We start from the raw sequence: 22,729 nt of genomic DNA, 5'->3' as shown, positions 1-22,729 counted from the left end.
TAATTAGGCTTGTTTAAAATTATAGTTAGTAAAAAGTTTAATAAAGCCAGAATAATTATTATGAGAATAATGTAAATTTTTAATAATTCTGTCTCTCGTTTATTTATTAAATCACGAAAAAAATTTAATTTTTCGTATTAAGCGTAATTTCGTGAGTGTAAAAATAATAAAGATAAAAATAAAATTTGAAACATGCGGTCAATAAATTCATTCATTAATTTTAATTTATACGCAATGCGAAGTTTTAAAAAAATATTGAATTACCTAAAGTAATTAATTAACTAATTTAGATACAGTACAATTTTCCTAAATTCATTTATTAGTTTAATTATTATTATTTATTAATTTTGTGGTCCTTAATTATTAATTTAATTACAAATAACTATTAGTGTAAATATTATTAATTATTTATTTTTGGCCCTTAATTACTAGTCTAAATATTATTACCTAATTGATAATTTTTTTTACTTTTAATTATTAATTTAACTATAATTATGAATTACTAGCAAATTATTCTAATAATTGAGTAAAAATTAAAATTGAATTATTAAAACCATTAATACTGACCTCATTTTCGTGACGACAATTGGAGTGAAATCAAGTTGCGATAATCCTAAATCCTCGGATTTTATGTCATCGAGATTATTGTACTTCACTTGTCTACAGCTCAGTGTGGGTAAACCTGAAAAATAAAAAAATTTTTTTTAATTATTTAAATCTCGATTTTTTTTACCGCTACTGCTGTGCTTCTGCTTTTCGACAATGATAAAATCCGGAAATTCTTCTTCACCCCTCACCCCTCCCCTTCCACCTCTACACTTGTACAATTTCTCTTTCACTCTTGCCCGGTAAACTTTTTTTTTTTTTCCTCTTTCCCCGCGCACGTGAATCGTAACGTATCGCGACGGAAATATAACGTTGGCCGCGTTAACATCGAAAAATCTATAGGTTATGTGTGCACATATCCATAAATAAATATGAATGTTGTATGAGGACGATGGAATCGAAGAGAGCTCGTGTATTGGGAATGCAATTTTAGTGCAGAGAACCTTGCGCGATTTATCGACCATGATGTGGAGGGTCTGGATCGATTAAAATTGATATTTTCTGATGTAAAAAAAAAGATATTGTTACTTTTTTTAGCCTCTTGTTTCAAATAAATTTCCGTTTTGAAAAAGGTAAAATTACAATAGTAAAAAGAAAGGGAAATAAAAAAATTATTGTTGGTCGTTTTCTTTTATTTTATGAAAAATTTTATTCACATTCGTTTTGATTTTAGAGTGTGCGAAATTTATTCTTTGATTTATGTTCAATTAAATATTTATTTACAATACCATTTTTAATAGTAGCAAATTTATCATTTTCGATAATTAAAATTTACTATTTACAACTTTATATTTTGATCGAAATTAATATGTGCACGAGGAAGAGAAACTAATTCACTATAGCACTGAATTCCTTGCATTCCTTTACAACATTTGAAATATTCTAAATACGTATTAAAGAAAAACAATATTTTTCAATACCATGTAATTTTTCATTCACATTCCTGGAAAACCGGAAATATAACGAAAAGTGTATTTCTTCCACATTTTATGAATGCGTTACAATGAAATAATGCAACCTTTGGAATGTTTCTTTAGAATAATCTATCACTATTCTATGGAGAAATTTTAATTGCAATGCCATATTCAAAACTATTTTTAAATTGCTTATGGAATATTCTTTTGGAATATTTCCAATATTAGAATGAAATATTCCGTGCTATTGGGGTTTAAATATTTTTTTTAATTATTAATTCCAATATTATTATTTCAAGAAACATTTCAGAGGTCGAATATTTCTAATGTTCCAATGGAATATTTCATAATAATATTCCTAATATTCCAGTGGAATATTCTAGGAATTGGTTTAGAACATTTCGTCATATTACGATTCATTTTAGAAATATTAATTGTCCGACGTTTGGAATGTTCCTTTTGGAATAATATAGGAATATTTCATCAAAATATTCTGGAAATATTCCATTTGAATTTTCTAAAATATGTTTTAATCACTATTAATACAATTGTTCATATACTATTAAATTTTCGCGCCGTTGAAATAAATTATCAATTTATTTTGAACTGGAAAAGTGGTAAATTTAAAAAGAAATATTCTAGTGGAATATTCCTGGAATATTTCAATGAAATGTTTCTACTGTATTAGACTTATAATGTTCGAATAAAATATTTCTACATTTTTTCAAGAGAAATATTATAAAAGTTTAAAATTTTTGTATTCTTAAAATGTGAATAGAATATTCCCAACGTTCTATTGAAATATTCCAGAAATATAAAAGGAATATTTCAAAAATTAGAATATTCGGTCTTATTGATGGATTTTTGACTGAATGAAAATTATATTTTAATTTTAGTTTGAACAAAATTGGTTTGATTCAAATAAATGGTTTTCTCAATATATTTATACCTAATAATAATTTGGAAAAACTTTATGTAAATTAAAAAATTCAAAATGGCGGATTTAATATGGCTAGACAATAAAAATTCGAGTGATAAAAAATTATTTAAAATATAATTTCCTAATATTTATTTTTACAAAATTTTGCAAAATTTTTGTAATATCTAATAATTTTTTATACGCGATTTTCTTTATTTTATAATAACCACTTTTTATAATTTTTTTTTCATTCGAATAATTATTCGAATAAAATAGAATTATAAAAATAAGTAACCACTTTTAATATAGCAACTTTTTATAATTTTATTTCATTCGAATAAAATAAAATTATAAAAAGTGGTTATTATAAAATAAAGAAAATTCCATAAATAATCATTAGATATTACAAAATTTTTGAAAAATACTAATTCGATATAATAATAAATATGAGAAGTTTATAATTCGGTAAAGTTACAGTTAGAAAAAATACAGGTTACAAAATTAGTGATTATAAAGAAGAGTATAATTAGGAGTGAAGAAAATTATAAAAAATGTTAATTCGACAAAGTTAAAATTAGTTTGAAAACATTTGTAAGAAAAAAGTTTTATTACAAATAATATTTCGATAAACCAAAATTGAAGAATCTTAGAAATTAGAAAATTTACACATTATAAAAATTATGATTAGAAACAATAAATTTTATAAGAATTGGTAATTCGGTAACAATAAAATTATATTGAATAATAATTCGAGGACATAATTATTAACAAATCTATAAAATAATGTTTATCAGAATTGACAATTAGAAAATGTAAATATTAATGTAAATAATGAATATAAAAAATAAGACCTGATTTTTAGAAATGATTATTCGGTGATTTGAAGATTATAAAAAATACTTTTTCACAATAATAAACATTCAGTCAATCGGTTATACGAAAACAATGTTTCTTTAAATTATTATTTTGATTTAAAAAAATTATAATTATTATAACTATTAGAGGTGTGCAAAAAGCTCGAATAGCATGGTCGAGCTCGAGTTTTAGTTATACTCAAAAATATTTGAGTGCTCGAAAAATTCAAGTGCTCAAAATTATTTTAGGTTTAATACTGCACGTGTCGGATGGAATTTGGTTCAATTTCGGATTGATTCTGCTCAGCTCTGCTAGAAAAATGAAAAGCTTGAAATACTCGATAGAGCTTTTTGCACAACTCTAATAACTATATATAATTAATTCCTATTACATCAAAATAATTTTGGTAAAATAAAGATTTGTAAAATAAAACTTGGGATCTAATCATTAGTAATTTACATTATTTAAAAAGTTCTGCAAGAACCTTAAATATGTCTAAATTTTTTAGAATCATTTGACGTACAAACAATCAAATCAAATCAAATCAAATCATTTTTTTTAAAATAATTTGATTTGATTTCCCATTATCAAAAAAAGTTGTCATTAAAAGTTAAAACTAATGCTTCCCATTAAGAAAGAAGAATTATATTTTGAAAAATAAATGATTTTGTTGGTGTGAGAAAATTGTTTGCAATTTGACCATTGAACGACAAGAATGATGGGTGGATAGTGTTTAAACGGAGGTCGAGAGTAGGTTGAGAGTGAAAGACAGCCAATTTTTGAGAGTGCACCTTGAAATAATCATAGCTCGCTCGTAAGTGGAGCGTTTCGCTGTAGAACATTCTCGCAAATATCCATCTGCAGCTGTAAGTTGGTAAAGCATAGTGCTTGATGTTGAGTATACGAAGACTTGCAGTGGTGGTGGGGGTGGAGGCTAGAGGGTGAAGGGTTTGAGGGTTGTAAAGACGCGGAATAGTCCGGGAGATGCTATATAATATTCATGCAGCAATATTGCATCTTGAGTGGTGCCATTAGACTGTTGGAGCATCAGCCGCGACGCGATCTCGGCTACTAGTTTGTTGTTCGCTCTGAACAACAGTAAATGTTCAAGTACATTCTCTTCCCGAGAGGTATTTCATTCTATATATGTATAGAATAGAAGAGTGTTTGTGAGTGAGAGAGAGAGAGAGAGAGAGAGAGAGAGAGAATATCGACCAATTTGTCGGACAGTAGATTATGGCCTTGCAGTATCCAGTAATTACGTTATTAATTTTAAATTGACTTTCACTATACGATGTATATATAGTGAATTGCCGCCCCTTTCACGCGATCCTCTCCTCATACACGTCATACCGATATAACTGGCTTTTCCCATCCATTTATTATTGAAGAGCAAATGCTGCTTTAGGAAAATGCACTAGTCTGATAACCGTTTTCGATGTGATCGGCTTCTACTGATCTCATTACTATTATTATTTTCTTTTTTTTTCTCTTTTCATCTCTACACCCTCAACTATTTCAACGCTTTCAATTTATATTTCCTCACTTATTGATATTTCATTTTACTTTGCGATTTTTAGCTTTTAAATTTATTTTATCGGTAAAAAGTATAAAAACTAAAAAGTGATTTTGTAAAAATAATGGAAAATTGACTGAAATATAAAATAAGTATAAAAAATAGACTGTATAGGCGCGTTCGCAGTTGACACAAATGGAATATCTAATCAATTCCATGATATAAGTGATAATGGACATTAATTAATTAATTCGATTTGATTTGATGCTCTAGAATACAAACCTAATACGATATGTTAAATTGTAATATACTCAGTAAATATATTAAGTATCTATTGGCCATAAAATTTTTTTCTATTTTAAACACACAAATTTTTAAGTATTTTTTCAAATTGTCAAAATTTATGTATTTTTTTCAAAATTGTCAAAATTTACGATGTAAAAAAGTGGCCCAAGATGGGTATCTTCAAAAACTCTCAAATATCTCTTATCGATAACAATTTATGCTGTTTTAAAGAAAAAATTCTAAAAAAATTCAAAGTTGTTTATCTTCAATGTTTATGAATATTTTTCGAAAAAAGTTTCACTACTTTTTTAGTTGAATTTAAGAGAACAATAATTGCTCATCTCTAAAACTGTGAGATTATAGAATTGCAAGGGGATAATTATAATCATAGGAAAAAGTATTTGATTTTAATTTTCTATTTTTACTATACTGAAAACCGTGTATAATTATTATCTGATCGAAATTCGCTTTTTCTACTGATAATCGAATTACATGTCTGATCAAAGATAAGGTTTACTACTGATATATTGAGTACTACCTTTGTCTGACTATAATTTACTTTCACCACTGATACAATAATTTAAGTTATTTTCGTTTAATCATAACTAATTTATACTATATTGAAAGAAAAATTACGAAAATTGAAAGTGATTTGTCTGACAAAAAAGACATTATTTACTACTTATTAAATTATAGAAATTAGTTTATTTATGTCTGACTAAAGATTCTTCTTACTACTGAATTTTTAAAATAATTTTTGCATTTAAGCAACACTTCTAATTTTACTATCCAGGGTAATATTTAAATTATAATTATTATTAACAATTTTCAAAACATTTCTTTCAACATTTTCAAATCCTATTCTTTACAATTCATTTTTACGAAATTTCATCGATTATTCGGAAATTCTTCAATCAAATATATATTAGCAAATAAAAGCTTTAAATAACTTAAAAAAAATTCAATTGAACTTTTACAAAAAAATTAAATCAACACAATTTTAAGTTAAAAGTATGAAAAATTCAAACACTCAAAGATTATAATTTGAAACCTTTTTAAAACTCTATTGTTATCTAAATTGAATGTTTTTTAAAATTGAACTCTCATTTAAAGAATTTTATCAACAAATTTTTAAATAGGTAATTAAAATTCTTTTGACGAATTTCAATAAAATTTTTAAGAATAATTTCATTCTTCGAGAAATTAGATTAAGAATGTATTCAAAATAATTGAATCTCTGTAAAAAATTTGATTGAATTTTATTAAAGTTTTTGAAAATAATTGAAATTTTGTCAAGAATTTTATTAAAGTTTTTGAAAATAATTGAAATATTGCCAAGAATTTTATTAAAATTTTTGAAAATAATTGAATTTTAGAGAAAAATTGTAATATTTATAAAAATAATTAACATTTTGACTATAAATTTTTTTAAACTTTTGACTATAATTGAATTTCTGCTAAGAATTTTATTACTTTTGAAAATAATTGAATTCTTGAGACGAATTTTTTAATAATATTTCTTTTTAAATACCTACCCAATTATTTTTAATACAAAAATAAATAATTTATTGAATAATTGAATGTTTCTCAAAATTTAATTTTCATTAAGAATTATATTAACAAATTTTTAAATAATCGAATTCTTTTGACGAATTTTAATAAAATTTTAAGAATAATCACATTTTTCGAGGAATTCGATTAAAATTGTATTCAAAAATAATTGAAATTCTGCAATGAGTTTTATTATCTACGAAAATAATAATTGAATCCCTGTAAAAAATTGTATTACAAATTAAAAAAAATAATTAAATCTCTTCAAACATAAATTGAATATTTTTGAAAATAATAGAATTATTGCGAAGAAATTTATAAAAAATTTTTAAATAATTCATTTCTTTTGGGAAATTTTATTAAAATAGTAGATATTGAAAATCATTGACTGGAGGAGAATTTTTGAAAAAAGAATTGAATTTTTGAAAAAGAATTTCATTTAAAATTTTTGAAAATAATTGAATTTTGGACAAAAATTTTAATATTTATAGAGATAATTGAAATTTTGAAGATAAATTTTTTAAACTTTTGACCATAATCGAATTTTTGCATAGAATTTTATTACTTTTAAAAATAATTGAATTTCTTTGATGAATTGTAATAAAATTTTTAAGAATAATTATACATTTTTCGAGAAATTCCATTAAAATTGTATTAAAAATAATGGAAATTTTGCCTAAATTTATTTTTTAAAAATAGTTATAAACAAAAATCAGAATGTGGTCCAACCCTGACTATGATCCTCTGATAATTAATTTTAATTAATTTTAATTTTAATTTTTATGTGGAATATATAAATAGCAAACATATAAAAGAAAAAATAAGTCATGAATAATTAATAATTAATTTAAAAAATCTATGTACTATCCTTGTAGTAGGTCTTGTACTACTTAAAATTTAAATGTTGTTATAGAAATAAACATTTTTATTAAATGAAGTATAAATTTTATTTTAACAAATTTTTATCAAAAACTATATTTGCGAGAATATTTTAATTATTTATATTTATTATTTTGATTAAAAAAATAATTTAAGCAACAAAAATTTTCTTCTCCTTAAAAAGCTGCATTTTGTCAGAATCAACAAATTTACATTCTAATTCGTTAAAATCCCACAAATACCACATTCTCTTCTCTTAAGGGTAAATTTTTATTCTCAATTCCAAACGTACACAAGAAAATGGATACACAACAATAGCTGATAATTGTGTTGTAACAAATAGAAATCTACCTTTTAAATTGTCACTCTATATTTGTAATACACTATAGTTTTGTATTCCATTGTCGACATACTAAGAGCTTTTTCATTCCAAGCGAAATTCACTTCAATCTTTAATACATGAGTCTCCTGTTTCTTTTGTTAATCCGATTATTCGTTATTTTCAAAATAATAACAGGAAAAATTACGAAAATAAATAATTTTAAAATACTGTTTAAAATACTAGCAATAAATAAATAAAGATTATAATTTATAAATAATGTTTGCTTTTGAAAATAACAAGCGAAATGTCGAAAGTTAATAATTTTTAAATTCCAGAATTTCAAAAAGAATTTTTCGAAAAGATTAAAAATTATTTATTTTAAAATAAACTTTTATAGCCCACGTGAAAAAAATTTCTGGTGATGGTATCGAGAAATTCCCGGTTTTAATTTTTATTTTCACTCTTGGGAATTTCTTGGTATTAATACTGGAAATATTTTTACGTGAGAGTAAAAAATAAATTCAAAATTATTCACTTTCTTTAATTTTTTGTTATATAAAAAATAAAATAAATAATATATTTTTTTAATGTAACAAAAAAAAAATAACGAAAATAAATAATTTTGTTTTTGTTGTACTAAAAAAGTAATTTTCTGGAAAAATTTATTTATTTGATTTTTCCTTTTAAAAGAAGGAAAGATTTATCTTGAGTTTAATAAAATTACAACCAAGTTGGCATTTTCCTCAACAAAGAAAGATAGATTAAAAAAATAAAAGCACAGTACAAGATCATAAATGCAAAAAAGAATATGATTATTTAATGTATTTGAGTAGTAAAAATATCTGCGAATGACATTGTTTATGAGTTTTGATTGTTACAAAAAGAAGGAGAGGCAAGGTGAACGCGAGTCTGAGCATCGCTTAAGGCTTTGCTTCTCAAGGGAGAAAAAAAAAGACATCGAGAAATTGGAATAGCTTGGAAGCATGGTAAAGGTCTGTCGGAAAAAAGGGGGTGAAAGTACACCAACGAGAAAGAGGAGTGCAGAAAAAAAAGAAGAGAGAAAAATTAAAAAAAAAAAAAAGAAAATCGGACTCGAGTGCCAAAAGAAAGGAAAAGGGATAAAAAAAAGTGGAAAGCACTTTGAATTTCTTTTTTCTTCTTTTTTTTTATTGCTCGGATTAAAAAGCATTCTCTAGACGATTGTTTGTAATTCCGATGAAAAAGCCAAGTGATAGAAAATGCCTTCCGGCTTGGAGAGAAAAATTCTTGTTGATATTAGAGACTTGCACAGTGCCAGGTATGAGATTCTCTTTTTTTTTTTTAACAAAAAGAAAGAGTAAGAAATTGACTGCTTAAGATGAGATTTCCCTCAAGCAGGTATTATGCTTGTTAATTGGCTTTTCTTAAAGAACAAAATTTCCTATACCCCACGGACTCTCGGTGCGGATTTTCCGAACTTAATTATTTCGTTAGTGGGAGTCTTTCATTCAATAATTCCCTCATTTCATTGCTTTTTCAAGTGAATTTATATTTTCAACTGATAATTCATTTATTTTACCGATTATTCAGGAGTTTTTATTATAAATTATTTTTTTGTTGTTATTATAATTGAAATTATTGAATAAAGTCGCAGTAATTTATTAATACTATTTATATTCCTGGAATATTAATTTGGAATATTCCATCCACTTCTTAGATATATTAAAATTTCTGATCTTTGGAATGATCCTGTAAAATACTGTAGAAATATTCCTTCAAAATGTGGTGGGAATATTCTAATGGAATTTTGTAAAAAATATATTTATTGATGATATTCTAATCAATGTTTGCGACATTTAAATAAATTTATCAATTTATTTTCAACTGATGTAAAAATTGTGATGTAAATTTAAAAAGTAATATTTTTATGAAATATTCCTACAGTAAGAAAAAAATTTATTTCATTCAAATAATCGATTAATTTTATATAAACAAATAAATATTTACTTGAATCAAATAATTTTTATTTAAATCAAATAAATTACATTTGAGTCAAATACCTAAATTATAGTTGAATCAAATAAATAATTTAAATAATTTTTTTATTTAAATCAATTTAGTAGTATTATAGTCAAATACTGAAATTATTTATTCAAATATAATTTATTTGATTTAAATAAAAAAATTATTTGATTCAAGTAAATATTCTTGCATTATTCGAAAGAAAAATGTTCCAAAGTTCAGAAACTTTCCGTGTTACTCAATAATTTTTTTTCAAATTGTCAACTTTTGACGAATATTTGTCAACTGGAGACAATTTATTATTTCTCTTGTCGCAATGAGGACACAAAAAAAGGTGATAAAGAGTGAAAGAAAGAAAAAAAAAATTAAGTATATTTCGACTTACATGAATACAGATAGCAAAAGTTTATAATGGATGCATGAAATTTTCATGAGCCATCTTTTCTTTGCCTTTTGTATCCATTTCCATATCTTCTGTGAATTCACCAGAAACGCTCGTATCGTTAAAGAATCCTCGAACTTTTGTTCCGATAACATCTCACCTTTTTTTTGACTTTTGACAATTTTATTATATTATCAAAAAAAGTCACTTCAATGTTTCCTTTTTCTTCCTTCAAAAAATTTTTATTTTAAAAAATGTCTCTCAATAAATATAAATAAATAAAATGAATAAAATTTTTTTGCTGTATTATATTAAAAATTATTGAATAGTAATAACTACTATTATAAGTCATGGTTGGACCACCTTTTGAACTTTGTTTTTATTTATTTATTTATTTATTTAATTTAAAAATTTTAAATTTAAATTTTTGTTGAAAACACTAAAATAACTCAATTTTGGAGAAATTGCAAATATAATTTATTGCAGAAATTCAATTATTTTCAAAATTAATAAAATTCTTCTCATAAAATTCAATTATGTTTAAAATGAAAAAAGATTGTCGTCAAAATCCCAATTATCTTTGTAAATAACAAAATTTTTCCCCAAAGTTCAATGATTTTAAAAAATAACAATAAAATTCTTGTCCTAATTTCAATTATTTTCAATATCTACTATTTTATTAAAATTTTCCGAGAAAAATTCAATTATTTAAAAAAAAAAATTTTTTAATCATACACAAACATTTAATTATTGTCAAAAATAATAAAAATTCCACAGGAATTCAATTATTTTCATAAATTTTTAATTATTATAAATTATTATAAAACATAAAGAAATCGATCACTCCGAGTCTTCGACTCGGAGCAATCATTTTCTTCATGTTTTATATCAAAATACTTTTATAAGTTGTTTTATTTCAAAAAGGTTTGAATTTGGAATTTTTGAATGTCTTAATTCGTGTGAAAAATTAATGATAATTAAATATTCATTTAAAAAAGAAATTATTGATGTTTTTGAATAATTTTACAATTGAACAAATTCGTAAAAATGTAACGGAACATTTTTTTTGAGTAAAATTTTTTTGCTTTATTTTCTAAAAATTCAAAAATTGAAAAAAAAATTTTAAAAATGAAAATTTGTAATTGACAAATAGAATTTATAAACATTTGTTTCGTTTATTTTTAAAAAAACTTTGAATATTATTAAAACAATTGTAATTAAAAAATTGAAATAATATAAATTATTCCCTTATGAAAATTGAAAATTTTCTACAAAAATATTAAGAAACGGGAATATGTAATGTTTTTTTTTCACAAAATAAAAGTATGAGTTTGTGAACAATATTGTTATTGAGAAATAAAAATTATGCATAAAATGGTTATTTATTTACTATTTTTTAATCATAATTTTTTAACAAATTTTCTATTTTTTATAAATAAAGAAGAGAAAAATTTGCATAATTTAGATCAGTCAAACGAAATTTGTTATTAAAAAAAGCATATAATAAACAAAATGGGTAAATTTTTCATTTGTTAATCATCATTTGTTTTTAAATTTTTCTAATTTCTAATATTTTATTATGAATCATGAAAAAATACCTGTATATTTTCGATTTGTCAAAACAAATTTTTTTTAAAGAAAAAAAAAAACAAAAGAATACACAAAAAATAACTTCAGGTGTGGACAGAATGAAAGAATGAATTATAGGATTATTATAGTTAATTAATTGTAATTATTATAATTATGGATTATTTATTTATTTAAAGATAAATTACCTATGTTATATAATTATATTATTTTATTATATCTTAATAATTATCATTTTTATACAGGTGAAAAAATTATTCATTTTATTTTGTAAAGAAATAATTAAAAATGTTAATTAAAAAAATATTTCAATTAATAAACTTTTAAAATTTCTTTCTACAGAATCGAATTTCGATAATTAGTTTTAAAAAAAAATTTATATTTATCGAGAGGTTTATCAAAGAAAAGTATTTAAAAAAAAAATATAATTAGTCACGTACACATTTATTTTTCCATTTAAAAAACAAAACTAAAGTTAGAAAACAAAAATAAAAAAAAAGAGATAAAAATATTTCTTATCCATAAATTCCATGTCTCTCCTGGAGGCAATTTTTAACTTAAAATTGTCAAGAACTTTAGAAAAAAAAACTTTTTTTCCTCCTTCTTTGCAAAAAAAGAAAAAAACGCAGAAAATACGAACAGGAAGTTATGTGCAAAAATATATAAGAAGATGCAAAGAATATAACTCTTTTATAGTGCTTTCAAAACAGAAGTTAGCAGGGAAACTAGCAAAAAGCAAGAGAATATGTGTAAGTTTACCGAGAGCATACACATACAAATAGAAATAAGAGCAGGAGAAAGAAAAAGAATATAATATCAAAGAGTAAGAGAGACAGAGAGAAAGAATATTTAATATCCCTTTTGTCTCGTTGAATAAATCATCTTAATTATATTTCAGATTTCATTGAATTTTTCAACGAAGAAATGACAAAAAAAATGAGAATGAAAAAAAAATTGTTTGAATGTTCGATATATTGACTCTCGAGGGGTACGCTATAGAGATAAAGCTCGTGAGTGATTTTTCATCTCATGTTCCTTCAACGCTTTTTATCCAATTCCACTGAGGAATAACGGTAAGAGGGAGAGAGAGAGAGAGGAAAGGATCGAAATATACTGAAAGTCGAATTCTCAAGTATTATATATATATTTGTGTGTGTGTGTGTGTGCGAAATGTCTTCGCGTGGCGCCTCTCAGTCAGTCAAATACTGAACTTAACTATTCATCAGGCGTTTTCGCGGCTTCGTGCTTTCCCCTCACAAGGCGTGGAATGCTTTCGAAAGTGGGATTCGCGACTAACCCGTAACCGCCATTATCACCATCCTCTTGACTTCAGAGCGTCAGTCTCGCACCCTCCCTTCCACACGGCACCATCACTTACTCGCATCAAAGTTTCTTCGAAGTAAAACCACCCCGAGGGCACATAGGGTCGAGAGATGTGTTGATCGATAGAAAGGGAAATATTAACGACGAATTGAGTAAAAGTGAAAGTGAAAATTCATTTTCTTCTCTGAGATTAAAAAGAAACATTTTGTCTTATTTACTTAGTGTTATTATTTTCTTTTTTTCTTTTTCTTTTTCTTTTTCTTCATCTTCTTCTTCTTCTTCTTCTTAGTTTCGTTATAAATATATGCCAAGAGATATTTGCTATGATAATAATTTTCATAGTGATGACAGGCAATTCCTTAAGGAAATGACGAATAATAAATATTCTCGAGAGTAGCAGAAAAAAAAAATTGACAAATATGTTTTTGTGACTTATTTCTGATAAATGGAAAAAGTATATTCATTTATTAAATTTTATTCGTTCGAAGAATTTAGGGAAGATTTTTTAGTTTTATTTTTATTTTTCTATTTTTGTTCATTTTTTCGATGTTATATTATTGAATTAAATGTTTATATTTGCACATAAAAAAGGAGTTGATTCTATTTCATAATTATGTTACTACTTCAATATTACGGAATATTCTATTGGTATTCCTGGAATATTTCTTTTCAATACTGGGAATGTTTATTATAGATTCTAACCATATTGAAGGAATATTAAAATATTCTACCTTAATTTTATTAATTATTTTATAGATTTTATATTTCATTAGAAATACTCAAATTTTTTGGAATATTTAATTGGAAAATTTTTTGCAATACTTTTTTGAAATATTCCAACCACGTTTTAGAAATATTAAAATTGCTGACCTTTGAAATGTATCTTTGGAGTGCAGGAATATTCTATAAAAAAAATTGTGGTGATTTTCTATCGCAATATTGATTCCAAGAACATTTTTCTACTCCATTACAATAATACAATATTCCAATGGAATATTTCTAAAGTATTCTGAAGGAATATTCAAAAGATTGGATATTTTAATATTTGTAATCAGCGACCCAAAAAAGCCAGGAATAAAAAGTTACAAGCGGATTGCAGTAGATTTTAAAAAAATTCCATGGAAATTCCATGCAACTTCTCCATGGAATTTCCGTGGAGTTTCCATGGAAATTCTGAAAGTTTTTTATTTTAAAAATATTTTAACATTTCCAGGATTGTCATGGGTGAGCCAGGGATTTTTATTAAAAGTACTGGAAAAAATTGAATTTATAAGAAGTTACAAATGACTGCAGAAATTCAATTATGTTCAAAAATTTTTTTAAAATGCCACGTCAAAATTTCAATTATCTTTAAAATTAATAAAATTCTTCTCTAAAATTAAATTATTTTCAAAAATTTTAATAAAATTCTTGACAAAATTTCAATTATCTTTAAAATAATAAAATTCTTCTCCAAAATTTAATTATTTTCAAAAATTTTCCTCAATTCAATCATTTTTAATATATACTATTTTATAATAAAATTTTTCAAAAGAATTCAATTAATTAAAAAAAAGTGTTGATAAAATTTAAAGCAAAAACATTAGGTACATTATTTTTAAAAGTAATAAAAATTTTTACCGAGATTCAATTATTTTCATGAATAATAAAACTCATCATATAATTTCAATTATTTTTAAATACAATTTTAGTCCAATTCCTCGAAAAATGTAATTATTCTTGAAAATTTTATTAAAATTCGTCGAAAAAATTGAATTATTTAAAAATTTGTTGATAAAATTCTTTATGAAGATTCAATTTTGAAAAACATTCATTTATTCAATAAATTATTTATTTTTGTATTTAAATAATAATTGAATTCTCGGAGAATTTTCTAATAAAAATTGATTTAAAAATGAATTTCAGTTTAAATTTTTGTATAGTTATTGAATATATTAAAACCATTACCTATAGCATGAATTTTCAAAAATAATTAAATTTTGAATATTTTTGAAAATAATTACATTTTTCGAAGAATTTACTTAACATTGTATTAAAAATAATTGCAATCCTGTGAAGAATTTTATTATTTAGGAAAATAGTTGAATTTTTGTAAATAATTTTTTTATTGCATTTTTTTTTAAATAATTGAAGTCCTGTGAAGAATTTTATTATTTATGAAAATAGTTCAATTATTGTAACAAATTTTTATTACATTTTTTTAAATAATTGAAATCCTGTAAAGAATTGTATTATTTATGAAAATAATTGAATTCTTGCAACGCATTTTGTTACAATTTTTTTAAATAATTCAATCATTTATGTAATGGAATTCTTACAAAAAATTTTTTTAAATAATTAAATTTTTTGAGGAATTTTTTTAAAATTGTACTAAAAATAATTGAATCCTATGAAAAATTTTATTATTTTTGAAAATAATTGAATTCATGGGAAAAATTTTATTACTTGTAAAAATAATTGAATTTTTGGGAAGGATTTTATTAAAAATTTTGTAAATAGTTTAATTTTTTTTTTTTAAATATGGAAACTTAAATTATTACAAAACATGAAGATATCAAAAACTCCGAGTCATCGACTCGGAGTGATTGATATCTTTATGTTTTGTAATAATATTTTTAAAATTTATTGAATTTCATAAAGGTTTGAATTTGAAATTTTTTGAAAATCTTAATTCATATAGAATAATAATAATGATTAAATATTTATTTAAAAAAGAATTTATTGGTGTTTTGGAATAATTTTACAATTAAAAAATTCACGAAATCTCCACGCAAATTCCATGGAATTTCCAACGGGATACTTCCATGGAATTTTTTGACGTGGGGTCGTCTGCCGTATTGAATCCACCATTTTGAATTTTGAGAAAGTATCAGATTAGTAATCAGAGTCACTGTAAACCTATTGGAACATATTTTTTCTTCATTTAAAAAAATATTCCAAACATTCTAGTATCACGGAATATTTCTTTCGTATTTATGTAATATTCGATTGGAACAAGGAAATATTCCCACCATATTTTAATGGAATATTCTTACATTTTTCAAAGGAATATTCCTAAAATATTCCAAGGAAATTTTTGTACTATATTCCAATTACAAGATTTCAATGCAATATTCCTAAAGTATTCTGAATGAATATTCAACCGGACAGATATTCTAATATTCCTAAAATGTGAGTGAAATATTCCTAATGTTCAAATGGAATTTAATATTCCTAAAATATTTTTAAAATATTCCAAATGGAATGTTAACAAAATGAACTCTAACATTGATAATTTCCTTAATAATACACGGAATATTTCATTGACATTCCTGAAATATTACAGGAAATATATCAGAATTCTAGATAAAGCAGTTTTAAATTCTTTTTAATATTTCTTTTTTGGTTTCGCTTTGTTTTTGATTTTATATTTATTAGTTTGGATTTGAACAATATTTATTTTCAACTTTATGACATTTTTGTCTTGAAAAGCATTGTTTCCTTCTTAATATTTTTTTTCCGACAATGCGATTTTTTTACTACCTAATAAAAAATTCTTATCTGTAAATACACTTTACTTTTTCTAAAAACAAAAAAAATTTAGTAGTAAATGGTTATTTAGTCAGACTATTATTAATTATAAAATAGAAAATGTACTTTTCAGTAATTATAAAACTGGTTTATCAGAGAAAATTATAGTAGAATAAATTTGTAAATTCAAAGATTTGTAGTCTTGGTTTCAAAGTTTGGAATATTTGGAGTTTTGTAAAATAAGCTCAACTGTTTAAGAAGAATAATTACTTTTGCTAAACAAAACTACTTCAGTAGTGAAACTTTGTTTTAAATCAGTCAAAATGGATTTTCGAGTGAATAAAAAGTAGTAAAGATTCTAGTATTTCAATAGTACATATTAGTCCTGTATTAAGTTATCAGAATATTTTTACATCAAGTATAAAGTTATAAATTTTATGTGTATTTAAAAAAAAAATAAAAAACCTACCTAAGGGCACCAAGTTTTTTTTTTCCTTTTTTGCAGTAGTTATTCATCTTTAGAAGAAAATTTTTCAGGAATGTGTATATATATACTACTCTCGTCGTAGATGAGAATAAATTTACTATGAAACATGTTTGCCGCGTGTAAGATAGAGGCGCACAACAACAGCAACAACAATCCCTTTTTTAGCTAGTACTGATGAGAAAACATTTTACGGTAAATTTTGCTTGAAATATTACACACGGTAGCTATACGAAGTACAGCTCGTTGGTTTGATGTCGTTGAAAAGATGCTGCTCGTGATAAAATGTGGACGATAAATCCGCGGCACCAAATCGGAGCAGTTACTCCTTATATTTACCGTGTGCGGCTGGAATCCAGTACTTGCTTTCAGAGCAGGACCATATATAGAATAATTTCAATTTACTCGACGCGCCTTTCTCACAAAACGAGTGTATGTGTAACCCCCACGTTTCAACATTTACGACTTGAGGCAGTTAAAATTTTCTTTTTCGACAAATTATTATTGTATGACAATATTCTTCAAAATATAAAGCTCTTTAAATATGAAATTGTATTATTATTAAATTTTCTAATTTTCTAACTTTCTTTTTTCTATTTTCTATTCTATTTAATCTTGAGAAAATTTTTTTGTTTTAATATCTTTTGAAACAATTTCACCTCAATTAAGAAGAGGTACAGTTGCAATTTTTAAAAATAATTAATTATTTTATGAATTATTTATTTTTGTACTTAAATAGTTGGATTCTCATAGTTAAATTCTGATAAGAATTGACATAAAAAAAAATTTTAGTTAAAACTTCAGAAAATAATTAGAAGTGTTAATGTAAAATTCTTTAGAAATTATTAAACTTCACAAAGTTTTTAAATTGAAATCTTTAAAATTATAATTGCTGTAAAATTATAATAATATTTTAATATAAAGAATTATTAATTTGTTAGCTTCCTTAAAAATTATAAATTTTGAATAATATTAATCAAAAATTCTAAAAAATAATTGAATTTCGGAAGAATTGCAGTTGAAATTTTTCGTAAAGAATTTTTAATATGGTTTTTCATTGAAGGTATTTTTAAATTTTAAGCAAATAAAGAACAATAAGTATTTAAATATTTATTTTACAAAAAGATTGAAATTTGAAAGGTTTAATTTGCAAATTCTGAAAAAATTTGGTTTTCAAAAAATAGTAATTAGAAGTTTTTGAAGATATACTTGAATTTCCGGAAAATAATTTTAAAAAAATTGAAACAGTGGGAAATTTTGTAAAATTTTATATTAAAATAAATTTTATTTTCTTCATCTTTGAAAATTATTTATAAATATAATTGTATTTTTGAAAATACATTATTTTATGAATTTATAAAAATTATTCTATTTAAATAAAGAAATTCTCGTCTTTGAATTCCGATAGGAAATAATTTAAAAATTATTTATAATTATTTATAATTTTAAAAGATTTTCAAATTAAATTCTTTGAAAATTTAAGGGAAGCAAAAGCATAAAAATGTTTAAATTGTTATTTTAAAAAAAATATTGATTACGCTATTTTTCTTTAAAAATTCCTAAAGTTTTTAATAATTTTATTCAAAAATTGTAAAAAAGAAATTTTTGTATCTTAGAAGAATTACAGTTGCAATTTTTAGAAATAATTAAATTTCAAAAGGTTTTTCATTGAAATTATACTTTTTTAAAAATGAAGAATTTTCATTAAATTTTAAAAAGAAAATCTTTTAAATGAACAATGGCAATAAAAATTTCACGCGCGTGTAGTTATTCTACTATTTTATTAAATTCAATACATAAAAAAACAATAATATTATTATATTGCCTTTTAAAACAATTTTTCACAAAGTATCTATTCAATAATAATCTTCTTTATAAATAAGATCAGACTTTTGTCTGTACATTGCATAGAATTTGAAATTTCATATTTAGTTTTTCTATTCGAGTAGTAAGAATTCCAAAAATGACAATAAAAAAATTATGTATGTATGTATGTATGTATGTATGTATGTCTGTACGCAATATTTTGTCCGGGATAAATACAAAGACTACTTGACCGATTAAAACAAAACTTTACAGTCTCTTTGGTCTGAGTCTAACTTAAATTTATAGCCATATCCGATTGAAAAATATTAAGCTGAACGAAAGTTATAGCTTTTTTCACAAAATTCAAAAAATCAAAAAAATGCAAATTTTTTAAATTTTTGTCAAATTGATGTGACACTTTTTGTAGCTACTTTTTAATGTAAATACAACTAATTTTTACTATAAAAATGAAATATAAATAATTAATCCGAATTTTTAAGCCAAAATCATATTTTTGATTTTCGACAAAATTCTTAATTAATTTTTTTTGTTGAATATTGTTTAATTTTTTATTAAGTTGGTAGTGATATCGATTGATGTTTTTAAATTTTTAATTACATTCATTACATTTATTTTATTAAAAAGTTTAGAGTCATGAATTTGATGCCGATTACAAATTTTCTAAAATCAATTAACGTGAGAGTTTGCAAACAATTTCTATATTGATATTTTCAGGTTTTAAGTTTGAAAATTTCATAGTATGTATTGTCATATTTAACATAGAAAATAAAATATTTATGTTCAATATAAAGAGTATACAGTAAGAGTATCAATAATACTGAAATTTGACTTTAGCGGGCACTGGGACACAAAAAGTCCTTAAGATGCCATTAGAGAAAATTGGGATTTATGAATCAAGATTTTCTTTTTTTAAATTTAAGAAATGTTTTAGAAATGGCTTTGAAAATAAATAACAAATTCCTATTTATGAATTAAAATTGTTCTTCTTGAATTTTAGAAATGTTTGGGGTATGTTGTTGCTTTCCAAAATTCTATGCGGGCATTACGCAAAAACGGGTAAAATGTAAAATCCCATGTGGAAATTTTTAATAGGGATATGGAAAAATTATACCATACGGTTTTACATAGGAATCAATATGGTTTCCTTTATAAAAGTGGATCCCATGTAGATTTCCTATGTGGGAATCACATAGGAATGTGGATATGTGTTATAAACGTGTTATAATTTCTACTAATACATTTAACAGAGTGTCTATTAATCGGAAAGGTATCCCGAGAAATAGCCGGGAATTTAATTCGACTAGAAAAATCGGGAATTTTCTTATCTAATTAAAAAAAGTTTTATTATATTAATTCATTTTTAAAAAATTGTTTTTGCTTTAATTTCTATTGATGTAATATTTTTATTTGTCAAAATTTAAGACCTACTTTCAGATTACAATATAGGTCTTATTTTTGATTTTAGCAGTCGTAACGTGGGGTCTACTTGCGATACAATTAGTTCGAATTAGACTCTTATATAACTCCAAAAGCTGGTGGAAAATTAGTATTAATTATTAATGCATTAATTAAAATACTACGAACGCATAAAGTACTACAAATTGACAAATACTGTTCTGTAAATCTGAATTAGTTGAAAATACTATTTGATAGAAAAAGTCATTTACTGATTCAAATGGTAATATTTTGATAATGAAATAGTTAATGGTAACTAATTATTAGTTTTTCCCAGTCAAATTAAATTCCCAATTGGTAGACACCTGTTCAAATATATTAGTAGAAACTAAAACCCGTCGAAGACGGGTACGACAGCTAGTTTAATAATAAATCGAAATAAAATAAATTCAATATTAAACTAAAATTCATCTCGATAAATAATTGAAATAAAAATGAAAATTATTGATATCCATCAATTTTTCTCCCTCTTCTAATTGTCAAAGTGATGCAATTATTGCTGTGATATGAAAATATTCAAAATGTCAGTTTTTATCAGTCGACCTCGTAAATCATTTCTCTCTTTCTCTCTCGCTCACATCAGATGAAAATCTCAAAATGTCGTAATGCTCGTTAATCATCTATTCAGATAAAAGGACACGTAACATAATTTGTTGCTCGTTTACTGTAATTCATTCCAAGAAAAGAAGAATGAGTAATCAATTTTAATTTTTTCAAATTAATTTTCAAAATGCACTTGTAAAACACAACTAAACAAGACAATGGTTTATAAAAAATTTTGTCCGAGTACGAGATATGAAGGTTCATAAAATTAACATAATAAAGAGTTAATAAAATTATCATAATAGTGCATACTCAATTAAAAATTCACACGTACATATATATTCATTTTTCTTTTTTTCATAAATACAATAAAAGAAGACATAATAAACGATTTTTTTTCCAAATTCATTCCCTAGTTTCTAAAGATAATAAATTTTAAAAAAACAATTTATTTCATTATTTAAATTTTTATTCTTTTTTTATTATTACAGAGCGAAAAAATTATACTCACAAGTATAAATGTGTTTCGCTAGAGGAAAATAAATGAAAATATTTTATCAGACAATATGTTGTATGAAAGACTTAAAAGCTTAAAATACAATAAAAACGATCGTTTAATAATTGGAAAAATATTATAAGAAATAGTTACAGAGAAAATAGTTTTAAAGGGGATAAAAAATACTACTGAAGATATAAAAAATTGGAAATAAAGTAAAATTGAACTATGTAATTGAAAAAAAGGAAAAAGCGGGTGAAACATAAAATAGCAAAACTAAATTAAATGAAAAAAGAAGAAATAAAAAAATAACGAAAAAATGTATTGTTAGATAAGAAAGAACGAAGTGAAGTAATGAAAAAAACGAAAAATGGTAAAGTTTTAAATGGTACTTAAAGAGAAAATTATTTAAAAAATACTCTCTGTAAAGTTATACATTTCTAACTTAGAAAAAATATTTTTTTAAATATTTTTGTTTTATTTTCAATTATTAATTTTTTATTAATATTTATAAATTTTATTAAGTAAATAAATAATGTTTCTTTTCTATAAGTTTAAATTTACAAACAGGTGCCCGTTTATAAATATATAAATAATAAATTTTTTTAATTTTCAATTTTTTTAATTTTTAATATTTTTTAATTGTAAATGAGATTTTTGTCATTTCATTAAAAGAAAAAATGAAGCACTTAAATTATGGGTAATGGAGTAATGTTTAGTTATCTTTTTTAACTAATTTTTTTCAGGACTTGTAGAAAAATGCATTATTAGTTTGAGTGTCGCATTGTCTAAATATTACTTTTCCGTGTTTTTTGCGACGTATTTAAAATCCTGCCACGAAAATAAGAATTGTACTTGCACTCCCCTGGTTCAGAGTTAATTTGAGTAATTTCTCAAGCTATTATCTTGCAAATGAGGATGCGCTTGCTTACGTAAGTTTGTTTGCCCTCGGACAAGGAGAGTTTATTAAATATCACTGGGAACTTAATTTTCTAGTGCAGGTCTTTTCTCAGCAAAAAGCAAACAAAACAAAACCAAAAAAAAAAGAAGAAAATGTCACGACGATTGTAGTTTCTTTCTTTCTCTCTCTTTCTCTCTCCTTCTCATTCTCTCTCTATGTCACGTAAGATACTTATCGATTTTACAATAGAGTTCATCTATTTTTACTCTCTCTCTCTCTCTTTTTTTGTTTCTCTCTTCTCTTTTCCGACGTTGCCTACATCCGAACATGGTTCTCCGATTTTATTCCCTCCTTCATATTATGCTCGCTGATC

General features: G+C 23.7%; 2 protein-coding genes across 7 annotated transcripts in view; one reads left to right on the top strand and one right to left on the bottom strand.

Annotated features, from left to right (window-relative positions):
• LOC122499063 overlaps positions 1-22,729 on the top strand; it is a 693,598-nt gene that overhangs the window by 504,415 nt on the left and 166,454 nt on the right. The window lies entirely within an intron of this gene.
• Positions 1-22,729, bottom strand: part of LOC122499061 — a 365,723-nt gene that overhangs the window by 220,802 nt on the left and 122,192 nt on the right. For both annotated transcript variants that reach the window (XM_043607128.1, XM_043607129.1), the window contains exon 3: positions 568-682. In XM_043607128.1, coding sequence (XP_043463063.1) covers positions 568-682 — 115 coding nt within the window. The remainder of the gene's footprint in view (positions 1-567; positions 683-22,729) is intronic.

The sequence above is a fragment of the Leptopilina heterotoma genome, unplaced genomic scaffold, assembly GCF_015476425.1.
Source record: "Leptopilina heterotoma isolate Lh14 unplaced genomic scaffold, ASM1547642v1 Lhet_164, whole genome shotgun sequence".
Lineage (NCBI taxonomy): Eukaryota > Metazoa > Arthropoda > Insecta > Hymenoptera > Figitidae > Leptopilina > Leptopilina heterotoma.
This window is presented reverse-complemented; position numbering and strand designations above follow the sequence as displayed.